We start from the raw sequence: 13,643 nt of genomic DNA on the forward strand, positions 1-13,643 counted from the left end.
GAAGCAATAAAAGAAGGATAAATTGAGACAAGTGTTCACGCTTTTTAGGACGTGACTGAATTTTCCTACTGTTTTCGTATTCTCCTGAGTTGTTTTTGCATACATGTCTATCTTAAATCGTGTCTGAAGGATGTCAGGGGAGAATGGAACCCTTTGGCTTAGCCTTGTAAAGCAAGGCAGAGTTCCGGGACTGTTTAGGGCGCGTCTGATCACAGTTGGCGATCCAGATTCACTCAGGGTGAAGGAGAGCTACATCAAGGTCCTTGAACAAAGTCTCAGTGTCCCTTTGCCTTTGTTCCTCTTGCCGGGGGTTCAAAGCAACCTGTGCGGCCGGGCACACCAGTCTCTCGTCCTGCAGAAAAGCGTCATCCTGCAGCCACAGACTCCGGGCTGGGAAAAGGGGGGCGGGGCTGGGGCCAGGAACGCGGCGGCGCGCAGGCGCGCCTGGAGGGACGCGGACGGGGGCGGGGCGCCGCCGGGCGGGCGGGACGCGCGCCGCCGCTCCCGTTGCTGCCGCCGCCGCCGCCGCGTCAGCAGCGTGCCGCACGTGCCCGTGTTTACGTCCCTCGTGGAGCCGCAGACGTCACAGCCGAATGGCAACATTGTGGCGACGCTGAGACTGGAGCTTTAGGAGTCTGCATTCTGGGTCTGGCTGGGTCGGCGCTGTTGGCCGGGGGCAGAGAGGCGGCGGGGAGGTAGGCCCCGGGCGAGCGGCGGACGCGCGCCTCAGCTCGCAGCTCCGCGGCTCCGCGCAGGCCGGTCCGGCGGCCCAGGGCCCTGCGCTGCGGCAGTGAGCGGCTTGTAAACAGATCCGGCCGCACGTGACCATGTGAACTACCTGCTCCGGGCCGCGTATTGTCTCTTCTGAGAGTCGCACCACAAAGGAGCCGGTGGGTGAGCGGCCGGCGCGCTAAGATGGCTGCAGGCGCCCGGCAAGGGTGAGCTGGGGGCGCGGCCACCGCGGAGACTCGGCCGGGCGGGCGGCCCCCCTCGCCGGGCACCGGAGCTACCATGTCGTTCGCGCTGGAGGAGACACTCGAGTCCGACTGGGTGGCGGTGCGGCCCCACGTATTCGACGAGCGCGAGAAGCACAAGTTTGTGTTCATTGTGGCCTGGAACGAGATCGAAGGCAAGTTTGCTATAACCTGTCACAACCGGACGGCCCAGAGACAGAGGAGCGGTTCCCGGGAACAGGCGGGGACGCCCGCGTCTGATGGGAGTCGCGGGCCCGGCAGCCCCGCAGCCAGGGGTCGGTCAGAGGCCGCTGCCTCTGCTACAGCAGCGCTCCGGAGTCCCGGGCCACGGAAGAGCCAGGCCTGGGCCGAGGGCGGCTCTCCGCGCAGCGCGCGCAGCCTGAAGGGGGATCCTCCTCGGGGTCCCGCGGGCAGAGGACCGGAGAGTCCTCTCCGTAGCCCCGCGCGGGCCAAGGCCAGCCCGCTCCGCAGAAGCGCCGAATCCCGAGATGCGACCGCCAGTGCCACGCCAGTCCCGCCGGCGCCCCCGGTGTCGTCGGTGCGGGTGGTGAGTGCCTCCGGGGCGGTCTCCGAGGAGATCGAGGTCCTGGAAATGGTGAGGGAGGACGAGGCGCCACAGCCGCTCCCGGACTCGGAGCAGCCGCCGTCTGCCGCGGAGCTGGAGTCTCCGGCCGAAGAATGCAGCTGGGCCGGGCTTTTCTCCTTCCAGGATCTGCGGGCCGTGCATCAGCAGCTGTGCTCGGTAAACTCCCAGCTGGAGCCCTGTCTGCCTGTGTTCCCCGAAGAGCCGTCCGGCATGTGGACGGTGCTGTTTGGGGGCGCCCCCGAGATGACCGAGCAGGAGATCGACGCTCTATGTTACCAACTCCAGGTCTACCTGGGCCACGGCCTGGACACGTGTGGCTGGAAGATCCTTTCTCAGGTTCTTTTCACCGAGACGGATGATCCGGAGGAGTATTACGAAAGCCTCAGCGAGCTGCGGCAGAAGGGCTATGAAGAGGTGCTTCAGCGGGCCAGGAGGCGCATCCAGGAGGTGAGTGCGGAGTCCGAGCAGCGGTCCTAGATTTCATGTCTCACTGCCAAGTGCTGGAGCCTGGGTTTGGGGTCTGCGAAGTGTCTTCTTTTCTATCCGCGGGAAAAGGAAGAACAGGAGGGTTCCTGATCGGCTTCCTTTACTTATCTCAGCGATGGATCTTTGGGAAGTTTTGGGTTTTTTTTTACTCCTCCAAAAAGTACCCAGTTTACTAAAAAATACAGGTAGAGATAAAAGCATTTAGAAAAACAGGTATTCTGTAATCTTAAAGTAAATGAATGTTACTCTTCTCCCTAAAGTAGCTTGCCCAGGCATTAGCTCTTCTTTCAGGGTGTCATGTTTATGTACTGAAAATTGTTGTCTTATCGATCAAAGTTGATCTGCTTTTGTTTGCCTTGTGTGCTCTGGCAACATAGGTAAGTATGAAATTTTACTTTTCAGCGTTTTGCGGTGCTCAAAGTGTACCACTGAACTACACCCAGCCCTAAATTTATTTTTTAAAAAGTGTGTTGACTTGACCAAATGAGAATTGACATAAGTAAGATTTTAGACTATGAAGTCTTTACAGATGGCTCAAGTTTCACTCCTGTTTTCAGGAGGTCAAGGGCAGGAATGCTTTGAGCTTTTATATGTAGTGTGAACACTTTAACATACTTCTTGATTCTTTAAATAACAGGAAATAGGGAGCTCTGCAGTGTGTGTTTATAGTCATGCCTTTTCTGTAGAAATGTACTAAAAAGTGTAATTTAATAAGGTGACTTCTAATGGACAATATATAGTTTTTCAAAGCAATCTGTTTTAATGTCACAGTATTTTGTGTTTGAACTTGGGATGGAGAGAAGCTCTGTTTCATGGAGTGTTTATTCCCGACTTGCTGTCATTTGTATGTATATTTAACTGATATTAGGCCAGGAACCTGGAATGTTCTTAGTGTCTTACTAGAATATTTGGTGTTTGACTTTGCTAGACTATTATTTCTCACTTACACCATACACTGTTCATACATTTACAACTTCCTCTATTAAGACTCTTCACTCTAGCTCACATCTTAAATCCCAGCACTTGGGGCATGTGGATCTTTGTGAGTTCAAGGCCAGCCTGGTGTGAATAGGGGTTCCAAGACAGCCAGATCCACCTAGGCCCAAACTGTCTTGAAGGACTACACTTCTCTTTGGGTTACTGGATGGTAGACATCATGTGAAGCTTCCTAGAGTTCAGGAACCTGTTTTCATTTCTCCCTTTACTAGCTCACTTCCTGGAGACTTTGATCATCTTTTTGGAAAGAGGTGACAAATAAGACATTCTTTCTAGTGTCCATATTACCCTGCATTTCTCTTAGGCTTTTTGAAGTAGTGTTTTATTAACCAATGGTGTGTGTGCTCCTTTCTCAGACTGGAAATGATAGCTAGTGTTTTCCAAACTAGAAACTCTTTATCTCTAATTTTAAAATGTCTGCTTTAACCTTATTTGATACATAATAAAAGGTGGTTATCTTTTATTAAAAATGAGCTTCCAAAAAGTTAATTTTCTAGGACTCAGTTTTGAGGGTTAGTTTTCTTCTAAAACACATCTTCTTAGTTAAAAATGTATTAACTAGATGTTTTATTTTCTTTGAGGTGTTTTTTAAAATGAAATTAAAAATTAAATTAAGGTCTCATTCTGTAGCCAGAGTGGCTTGGAAACTAATAGGTAGCGTAAGTTGGCCCCTAATTCCTGATTCTACTGCTCAGCCTCTTTAGTGCTAGTATTAGAGGTGGGAGCCACCACACACCTATTTTATTCTCTTTAGCAGAGGAAAAAAAAAAAAACCCGAAACAATTTTTAAAGAGTCGTTTGTCTTGGGAAACAAATGTTTATTATAAATTTAACAATGAATACATAATCTTTCAGTTCTTTATGAAGTTGACTTGAATGGTATTTTGAGAATAGCTCTCAATGACAACACAAGTTTGTCTATAAACCTACCCTGAATTATCTGGAAGATTAAGCTCAGTGTGGAGATTAGTGTCTTCCATGAACATGAGGATGGAAGTGTATCAAGAACCTTTCTTTCTAAGGAACTTCATGTAGGCTGTGAATGTGTTCTACTGCCTACGTTCTTCTCTGTATTAGTGGTTTGCTTTTTGGTGTCGGGCAGGGTATGTGGAGTGGTTTGCACTATGCTAAGTGAGTGATCTGCCAGTGAACTACAACACCCCATCCCTTGGCAGTAACATGGGTTGGTGAAACAGGACTCTGTAAGCCTTGAACAGCCCAGGGTTCCCTTGAGTACAACATCTTACTAGCACTGAAATGATAGACACACACTGTAGCTACTTTTTTTTTTAAGAATAAAATCTATTTTATAGCAATTATGTCACTTGTATTAGTTCTGTTGAGTTTATTTTTCCTACTTGGTTTTGTGTTATCTTTCAGTCAACATAGCTTGTGGAATTGGACAAAGTTATATCTGGTAAATCAGATTCAAGAATGATACTTTTAAAATGTATTTCTTGTTTATATTTTTCTTCAATTTCCTTGAATCTTACTTGCCCTCATAGTATGACTTTTTCCTAGCTATAAATTCCATATTTGTTTCTGTTCTAGATCAGTGACTTAAGAGAGGTTTTATCTACCGTTAGGGTATTCAAACAAAAGGTCTTTTACATAGGCAAATCCTCTACACTGAGCTACAGTTCTAGCCCTCCCATTAAAAAAAAAAAGTGTAGATTAACATTGTAACATATCAAGGCCTTAACAGGGTTGAATTCCCCTGCCACTAGTTCAGAGCAGTCAACATAACTAAGGCATGTCCTTTTAATGTAAAGTTATAGGTAAATACAGTTTTTATAAATTAATAGATGTCTATTCTTCAAGGAAGATAGATGCTTTTAGAAACTAGATGTAGCCCAGACTGTCCTCGGATTTATGATCCTCTTCCCTTAGCCTTCTGACTGGGGTAATGTGGGTATCGTGGGTATCCCAACTCTAGACTTGTTACACTTTTACACAGCAGAAAGGCTTAGGGGCTGGAAGAGTGGTTTCTGACGCCCTGGTTTCAATCTCCAGCACAGTAGCCTTCCCTAGTATCCCACACTGTAGATGCAGCACTTGAGAGTGGGCGTCAGGGTGGAGGATCACAAGTTCAAGGTCATCCAAGTTAAAACCATTGAGAGCAGAAAGTGCTGTCAAAGAGGCACAGTATATGTAAGACTTAGCAGGGTTTGGAGTCAGAACATTTGGATTTTGATTAGGACTCATTACAGTCTCGGATGAGAGCGGAGAAGTAACCAAAGGATGTTTTACAAATTAGGACTGTATGAAATCAGTGATTAGCTAGCATTTTACAAAGGTAGCTTCCAATAAGTATGGTTTTTTTTCTTTCATATAATCAAGATGTTGTAGTTTGTCATTCCGTCTTTTGAGGATTGTAACGTGTGCTTATTAGCACCAGTTAGGTAATTGAGCTCTAAATATTCCTGGTGGAACCCAGCTTGATGCTAGACAGTACTCTACCATTGAGTTAAATCTCCATTCTAAGTGACTGTCTGCCTATATATATATTTGTTTGTTTGTTTGTTTGTTTGTTTTGGTTTTTTTGGAGACAGGATTTCTCTGTATAGCCCTGGCTGTCCTGGAACTCACTCAGTAGACCAGGCTGGCCTCGAACTCTGCCTCCCAAGTGCTGGGATTAAAGGCGTGGGCCACCATGCCCGGCTCGGCTCACTTTTAATACAGTCCAGGATGTCAGCCCATGGAATGGTATCATCCATATGTAGGGTAGGGCTTCCTACCACAGTTACCTCACCTAGAAGCTCCCTTACAAGGGCCAGGGGTTTGTTTATGTGATTATTCTAAATTCTGTCAAATCTACAGTCAGGACTAATCGTCATATTACTTAAAGTTTTTGGAAAACCTTGATTTGCACATGTCATCTAGTTCTGGTTGTCTTGGAGTTCTATGTGTAGACGCTGAGGCGGGCCTCAGAGTCACAGGTTCTGCTTGCCTCTGCCTCCCAAGTGCTAATAAAGATGTTTATCACCAAACCTGGCTTTTTTATATATAAGATTTACTTATAGAATTACTTTTTTTTTTTTTTTTTTTGGTTTTTCGAGACAGGGTTTCTCTGTCTGGAACTCACTTTGTAGACCAGGTTGGCCTCGAAGTCAGAAATCTGCCTGCCTCTGCCTCCCGAGTGCTGGGATTAAAGGCGTGCACCACCACGCTCGGCTATAGAATTACTTTTATAGTGAGTCATGGTGGCTTATACCTGTAATTCCAGATTTTGGGACGATAAGGCAAGAGGGACTTTCTGTTGACTTTATGCCAGGTCCTGCCTCAGACACACTCACTCTCATTCATATTCTCTCTCTCTCTCTCTCTCTCTCTCTCTCTCTCTCTGTGTGTGTGTGTGTGTGTGTGTGTAAGATTCTGTTACTAATCTAAAGCTACAGGAGGAACACACAGTGTGTAATTTTTCTTTCTGTTCTATCTTTTTGAGTCAGGTATCACCATATATATAGCTCTGACTGGCTTGGAACTGTGTAGACCAGCCTGGCCTCATCCTCTTGCCTATATCTCTCCTGGGTCGGGGGGGGGGGGGTGGGTGTCGGGGGGGGGCAGGACTAAAGGATTCCTTCACCACACCTGGCTAGATATTCCTCAAGTTCTGTTTTATATTGTTCTGGTCAGGAGTAAGTTGGTTTAGATGTGAGCATATTTCACTTTAAAAAATATTCACAGGTATATACTATTTGAAAGGAAGAAAAAAGCAAGCCTTCTCATAAAGTATCTCTTCATACTGGTTCTTAGCCGGGACCCAAAGTGGACGGAGAGAATATGGCATAGTGTGCTGCTGCCTAAAAGCTACTTGTCATTTCAAACAACGGAGTCATAGCTTTTAAGTTAATCTTTGCTTTCTTCTTCATAATTGCGCCTAAAATATTTTATTTTCTATACTAGTGTTTCTTGGTGGATCTGAAAGTGGGGAGAAAGATGTTAGCTTTTCATTTTGTTTTTAGTTTAGAAATCCTCATTGTTTATTAAGTGCATTTTTGGTACTAGGGAACTAAATTAAAAAGTTAACAGTAAGAAGAGGTTAATAAAGGCTTAGAAGAGAAAATGTATAGATTAACTTCCCAAGCAGTTTCAAGGGAACCATAGGTCATTGTATTAAAAGGGAATTGTGTTAATATTGAAGCTGCTTTGTAAACAGTTTGTTATACTTGGGCTCCCTGGAATTCCTTAGATTTGACTTTTTCTTGAGCTGTTTTTCTTCTGTATTAAGCTTTGTGGAGCCTGAAGCTGCTTTTCTTAAGGATATTTTATTTGTCTTGGTGAAAATTGCCTGACATAGAATAGATAAAGGAACAGCTCTTAACTGTATTGAGTGTCAGTGTGCTTAGAATTTATAGATTAGAGTTGGGAGGAATCTAAAAGTATGCTTTTGTTTTTAAATTTTGTTTGACTGCACCATTTTCCAGTTGCCCCACTCAGCTTACTATTTTTTTCATTGAATATCATGTTTTTACTCTCTATAAACTCAAAAGAGAACTACTTGGCTGAGTACATGCCACATGGTAGTTAAGAACATGAGTTAGTCTGGGAGCTGTTGGTAAGTTTTTCTTGGACTAAACTTTTGAGACGTTACTGAGTTCCTGTACTTGTGGTTCTTCATTTCTGAAGAGATGTAAAGCTGATCCTATTTCAGGTCATTAGTGAGATATACCTGCCCTATGCCTAGTGAGTAGAGACTCAGAGTAAATAAAAGCTTCCATCATTCCGATCTTGCTTTGTCTTCTTTCTCCTGTGGTACTGGATAGTCGCTAGCTGCTGGATTCCTTTGGAATCCAAACCTATTTCTACTAAAAACCAGATTGGCAATTACAGCCATGTTTGTGATGACAGAAGCTGGTCCCACAAAGGTAAAATATTCCCAAATGGATACAGTGTCAAAATAAAAATAGCAGGTTGATCTTAGCTTTGTGCATCATCAGAAACTCCTCCAGGACTCCCAAAACACGTCACCACTACAAATGAATCTAATTGTTTTGGTTGACTTTATAGGATATTGTGGTCCTTTTGGTACAGCTGGTTTTAATTTTGATTCTCCCCACCCATACCCCAGAGTTCTGCACCCTGCTTCTAACTGGTGTCTCTTTTTTGGTTAAGTTTTTGAGACAGTCTCACTGTATTGTCCAGGCCGGCTGTCTTAGTTAACATTCTATTGCTCTGAAGAGACACCATGACCAGGGCAACTTTTATGAAGGAAAGAATTTAGTTGGGGTGGCTGGTTACAATTTCAGAGCATGGTGCTGGAGAGGTAGCTGATCAGCAGGTCTACAGAGTGAGTTCCAGGACAGCCAGAGCTACACAGAGAAACCCTGTCTTGGGGTGTGGTGGGGAGAAAAAAGAAAGAAAAATAACAGAAACCCAGTGTAGCCCCTTAAGCTTCACTACATATTATACTCTGTGTTAGGGTTTCACTGCTATGAACTGGCACCATGACCAAGACAACTCATGTAAGAACATTTAATTGGGGCTGGCTTACAGATTCAGGTTCAGTCCATATCAAGGTGGGAGCATGGCAACGCCCAGGCAGGCATGGTGCAGGAGGAGCTGAGAGGTCTACATCTTCACCTGGAGGCTGCTAGAAAAATACCAACTTCCAGGTACCTAGGAGAAGGGTATTAAATAAGCCCTAGCCCCAGTGACACACCTCCTCCACAAGGCCACACTTCCTAATAGTGCCACTCCCTGGGCCAAGCATATGCAAACTACCACGTTCTGGGTTGCATGTAGAATACATCACAATCCATAACAGCATCAAATTTACAGTTATGAAGTAGCAACAAAAAAATTTATGGTTGGAGTCACCACTACATGAGGAACTGTATTAAAGGATGGCTGTGTTAGGAAGGGTGACAACCAATGTATTATACTCATCTGTTCATTATTTGTAGTTTTTCCTCCTTTCTACTTTTTAAGTGCTGGCTGTTTTGATCAGTATTTTAATACTTGCTCTTTCAAAATGTTGTGATTTTCTTTTTTAAATTGTACTTCCATATCTTTACCTTAGTCGTGGGTAGTCATGGGATTGTTGAGTCAAGAGTTCAACTGCCCCTGAAAATATTATCTTTGTGGGAGTCCATTTCATACAGTGTCTTTATAAATGTAGGTACTGTGGCACTGTATACCTAAGCTGCATGCTGTGGTCTGTTGATTCTTCTGTGCCTCTTCTGAGGCTCTTCCCTGACTTAAAATAACCTATTTATTTTAATTCACATTCTGCTATGTGCATGATTACCAGTGCTCAGGTACCATGCCTCTATTCTCATAAGATCCTCCTGGGTGAATCCTGCCTGGAAGTCTCCCAGAATCCTTTCTGCCTCTTGGATGTCCCACCTCCTATTTCCTACCTTTAGGCCATCAGATTTATCATCGACAGGTGCCACATCCATACAGACACAAGACATTCTCTCTGTAGCCCGAAACTGAGTTCCTCCTACCTTTACTTTATTAATATGTTTTTCAAAAGTTTTACTTAATTTAGATGCAGGGTTTCATGTAGCCAGGAGGTAGCTTGACTTTGTAGCCAGTGGTGACCTTGAACTTACGCTCGTCCCCTTGTGTCTAGTGCTGATAGTGTAGACCTGCCACTCCACACACAGCCCGGCTATATGATTTAGTTTTCACTTTGTATGTGTGTGTGTGTGCGCGCGCGCGCGCGCGCGCGCGCTCATGCATGCATGTGGAGGTCAGACTTGGGTGTCTTCCTCAGTTGCTCTCCACCTTTTGACTTAGGATCTCTGACTGTTCAGCTGTGGTTAATGTTTGAGTTTCAGGAATTTGTCTTTGCCCCCCCAGCTTGGGGATCCCAGGTGCATACCACTGTGCACAAGCTTTTCATCTGGCTTTTTATATGGTGTTAGGTATCTAAACTCACAAAGCATTTTACTGACTGAGCCATTTTCCCAGCATGCCAGGGTTTTATTCTTATGAAGAGATAGTTTATAAATCAATTTTTTGAAAGGTTTTATTCCAATCAGGGTTTTATTTTTAAGAAGAACTATTTTACATGTCAATTTCTTAGAAAGGATTTATTCCTATTTGGGAAGGAGTGGAAGATTTATGTGGTATAAGTCAGTTTCATACAGTGTCCTTCTATAAATGTAGGTACTGTGGCACTGTATACCTAAGCTACATGCTGTGGTCTACTGATGATAAGTTACATGCCTGCATAACATATTACTGTGTGGAATGCAGTAAGCAGTTGTAAGACAATGAACATTTGTGTATCCAAACAGAAGAGGCACTGTGAAAGCCTGTGTCCCTGTGAGGCTGTATTGATGAATGGGCCTTGCAGGATTAGAAGTTGTGTGTGAGTCAGTGATGAGTAGGAAGACTTAGGGCATGTTGGCCCTGGGACTGTGGCAGACTCCACATGGGACACACTGTGGGGCCGTGGGCTGTTACTGTCTGTGCTAGCTTGCTATCCTAGTGATAGTGTATCTCATGCATGTATAGTTAGATGATCCTAACACCCATTTCTGAAGAAAAGTAAGTGGCATTTTTTTTTTTTTTTTTGGCTATAGTTTTTAAGGAACCCTTGAAAACTTTTTTTTCACAATAATTATGTTTGTAGAGCACTAAATAATAGTTTAGTACATTTATATGTTATATTGATTTAATCAGGTTATCATCTCACACATTTAGTTCTTTTAAATCTTTGTTATTTTGGACTATATGAACAGTAGTAACTAATGACCTATATAATAGAACTCCTAATTATTCTTCTATGACTTTGTACCCATTTAACAGTTTCTCTCTGTCTCACACTTCCCTCTACTCCTCCTTTTAGTAACCCATTCACTGTCTGTTCACTAGGTCTGTGAGTTCAGCTGAGCAGTAATCTGTTACTTGTGAAGAAACTAAAGAAAACTGTGTCCTTGTGTTTTTTCATTAAGCAGATTTTTGTTTTAGATTTAAGATAGTTAAGAACCCATTCTTACTAGTATTACACTGAGGTGGAAGCAAATGAAAAGGATATATAGTGGGGTTTGGTCCAGCCTGTAATCCCACCTGCTTGGGGCTGAAATAGTGGCCAAATTCAATCCCTGCTTGAGCTACAGGAGTTCAAGTAACTTTATGGCAGAACAAAAAGTGTGCATGTATGTGTGGGGGTGGGGAGACAGACACGATGGCTCTCTGTTAATCCCACTCTTGAGGGAGTGGCAGGATCTGTCTACATAGTATCAGGTTAGTCAGAGATACAGTGAGACCTTTTCTAAAATAGTGGGAAAAGGAGCTATGTGTCTCATTTGGCAGAATATTTGTCTCCCATCCAGAAAGTCCTCAGTTCAGAAGCCTAGCATTTGGGAAGTAGAGACAGGATTGGAAGAAGTTCAAGGTCATGTTTGGATACTTAGTTCAAGGTGAGCCTGAGCTGTATAGTACAAGGAAAAGAAGGGTTGGAAATACAGGTAATGGAGTGTTTGCCTAGGTTGTATAAACAGGGCCGTACATTCTATCCTCAGTAACACACACACACACACACACACACACACACACACACACACGTTACACATGTTTTACTTATTAGGCTTAGGTGTTTTTCTTTTTGTTTTTTGTTTTTTTGTTTTTTGTTTGTTTTTTTGTTTTTTGTTTTTCGAGACAGGGTTTTATTTTTGTTTTTGATTTTGGTTTTTTTTGTTTGTTTTTTTTGAGACAGGGTTTCTCTGTATAGTCTTGGCTGTCCTGGAACTCACTCTGTAGACCAGGCTGGCCTTAAACTCAGAAATCCGCCTGCCTCTGCCTCCTGAGTGCTGGGATTAAAGGCGTGCGCCACCACGCCCGGCAGGTTTAGGTATTTATATGTAATGCTTAGTAAATCTTTACTTCATGTTTTTATGTTTGCAAAATAATTCCCTAAAAGAGCAGAAGAACTTTGTCAAGAGTTTAAAACAAAAAAGAAACAAAAAAACCCTTGGTATATATTATGTGTATGTGTTTAGCCTGCATGTATGTCTGTACTCCATGTCTGTGCAATGCCTGTGGAGGCCAGAAGAGAATATTAAATCCCGTAGGACTGGAGTTATAGACATAGATAGTTTTGAACTGTGGCTGGTGCTGGGGGTCCTTGGGATAATTGACAGTACTCTCCAGCAATCTCTGTCAGATCTTGAAGTAGAAATAATACAGAACTTTACCTTCCATGTCCTTCTTCTTCATATAGCCTTCTGTCACTGCTTGTGCTGTGCTGATTGGTCTTGGGCCCTTGGCAGATACTTTACATCCAGGTACATCTGCATTCTTAGTGTCTCAGACTGCTCTCAGATGGTCACGCATGCATCATCCTCGTGTAGACTTCTCACATTTCATTACATGTGCTGTTCTTCTCTAACAGCCTCAGTCCTAACCACCTGTCATCATTTCTTTCTACTTCTGTGTTACTTATGGTATCCTGTACACTTCACAGTTCATAACCAGGGTATGTCCAAAGTACAGTTTGTTCATTCTCTGAAATTTTTCAGGATAGTGATTCCCTTTTCTTTTGACAACCCTTCCCCATACGGTGACACACCCCTGTGCCAGTCCATATTAAATTTCCTGGATTACGGAGACAATTTAAAGTCGGTTGAGTAAATTGTAATCGTAAGTACATTTCATTTATTTTAATATTATTTTCACATTACTTAGATTAAAATAGAATAACTGAAATTAAAAGTTATCGTTGCTCTTAAAGTAATCTGGTGTTGGAAAACATGCAACTTTATAGCAAAGTCAGATTAATAAATTAGTATTGTTAGGTGAGATACCCTGCAAGACACGCTGCTAGAGTATTAAGTTCAGTTGCTGCATAGTTGAGTACTGCTCTGTGGGAGAGTAAGAGGCATGTTGGAAATACTGGATAAGTATTTTAATATTTGAAAACATTTCTACCCCAGTTCTTACACACATCTGTGAAACTTATAAACTAATGAGCATATAGCCATTTGATGTTTTTATTTTGGCAGAATATAGTATCTACAGCTGTTTGTACTGCACTGCCTTTTATGTTCTTGAAAGCCTAGCTCGAGCCACTTTAGTATCTGAGGTTTTGTAGCCTTGACTTGTCACCACTTCCCTGGGAATGACCAGGAAGAGCGCTATTTAGAGATGTCGCTTCCATTCTTTTTGTTTTTTTAATTATTTTGCTGTTTGTGAAACATGTTTAATCATTGTAAATAAGTGTTTCATTTTCAAGTAGAATTAAAGTTCATTTATGTACTTTTTCTTGCAAGGATTTATTGCCTTTTAAAGGTAAAAAAAAAAAAATGAAAAGCTTATGATTAAAAATTTAGATCCCCCCCAGTCTGATCCTTCCTGTTTTCATTGTTTTTGATCTGTAGCCTACAACATGCTTTGCGAGTGGTGAGCCACATTGAAGGGGTGCACTCTTGCCTAAAGTTAGAACACTGCAGGGATCTGAGGAGAGCTCAGGGATAAACTAGTCAGTCATTTCCACTGTAGGAGATACTGCTTGCATCACCTCAGTGTTACATAGGTTGTTAAATAGAGACACTTTGGAAAAGTCGGGACACAGGAAGAAGAGAGAAGAGACATGTACCATTTTTAGACTATTATGCCTCATCCCTTGGGAAAGGTGTACATAGTTT

General features: G+C 43.2%; 1 protein-coding gene across 2 annotated transcripts in view; it reads left to right on the top strand.

The window, feature by feature from the left end:
* The first annotated feature begins 486 nt into the window (after positions 1-486).
* The window catches only part of Jmy (junction mediating and regulatory protein, p53 cofactor), a 61,818-nt gene continuing 48,661 nt past the window's right edge, over positions 487-13,643 (top strand). For both annotated transcript variants that reach the window (XR_003834631.2, XM_021180378.3), the window contains exon 1: positions 487-2,007. Coding sequence is in view for 1 of the 2 variants with exons in the window: in XM_021180378.3 (XP_021036037.1) it covers positions 1,012-2,007 (996 nt within the window). In the remaining variant the exon portion in view is untranslated. The remainder of the gene's footprint in view (positions 2,008-13,643) is intronic.

Source organism: Mus caroli, unplaced genomic scaffold (assembly GCF_978045245.1).
Source record: "Mus caroli unplaced genomic scaffold, Mus_caroli_1 scaffold_15, whole genome shotgun sequence".
NCBI classification, from domain to species: domain Eukaryota; kingdom Metazoa; phylum Chordata; class Mammalia; order Rodentia; family Muridae; genus Mus; species Mus caroli.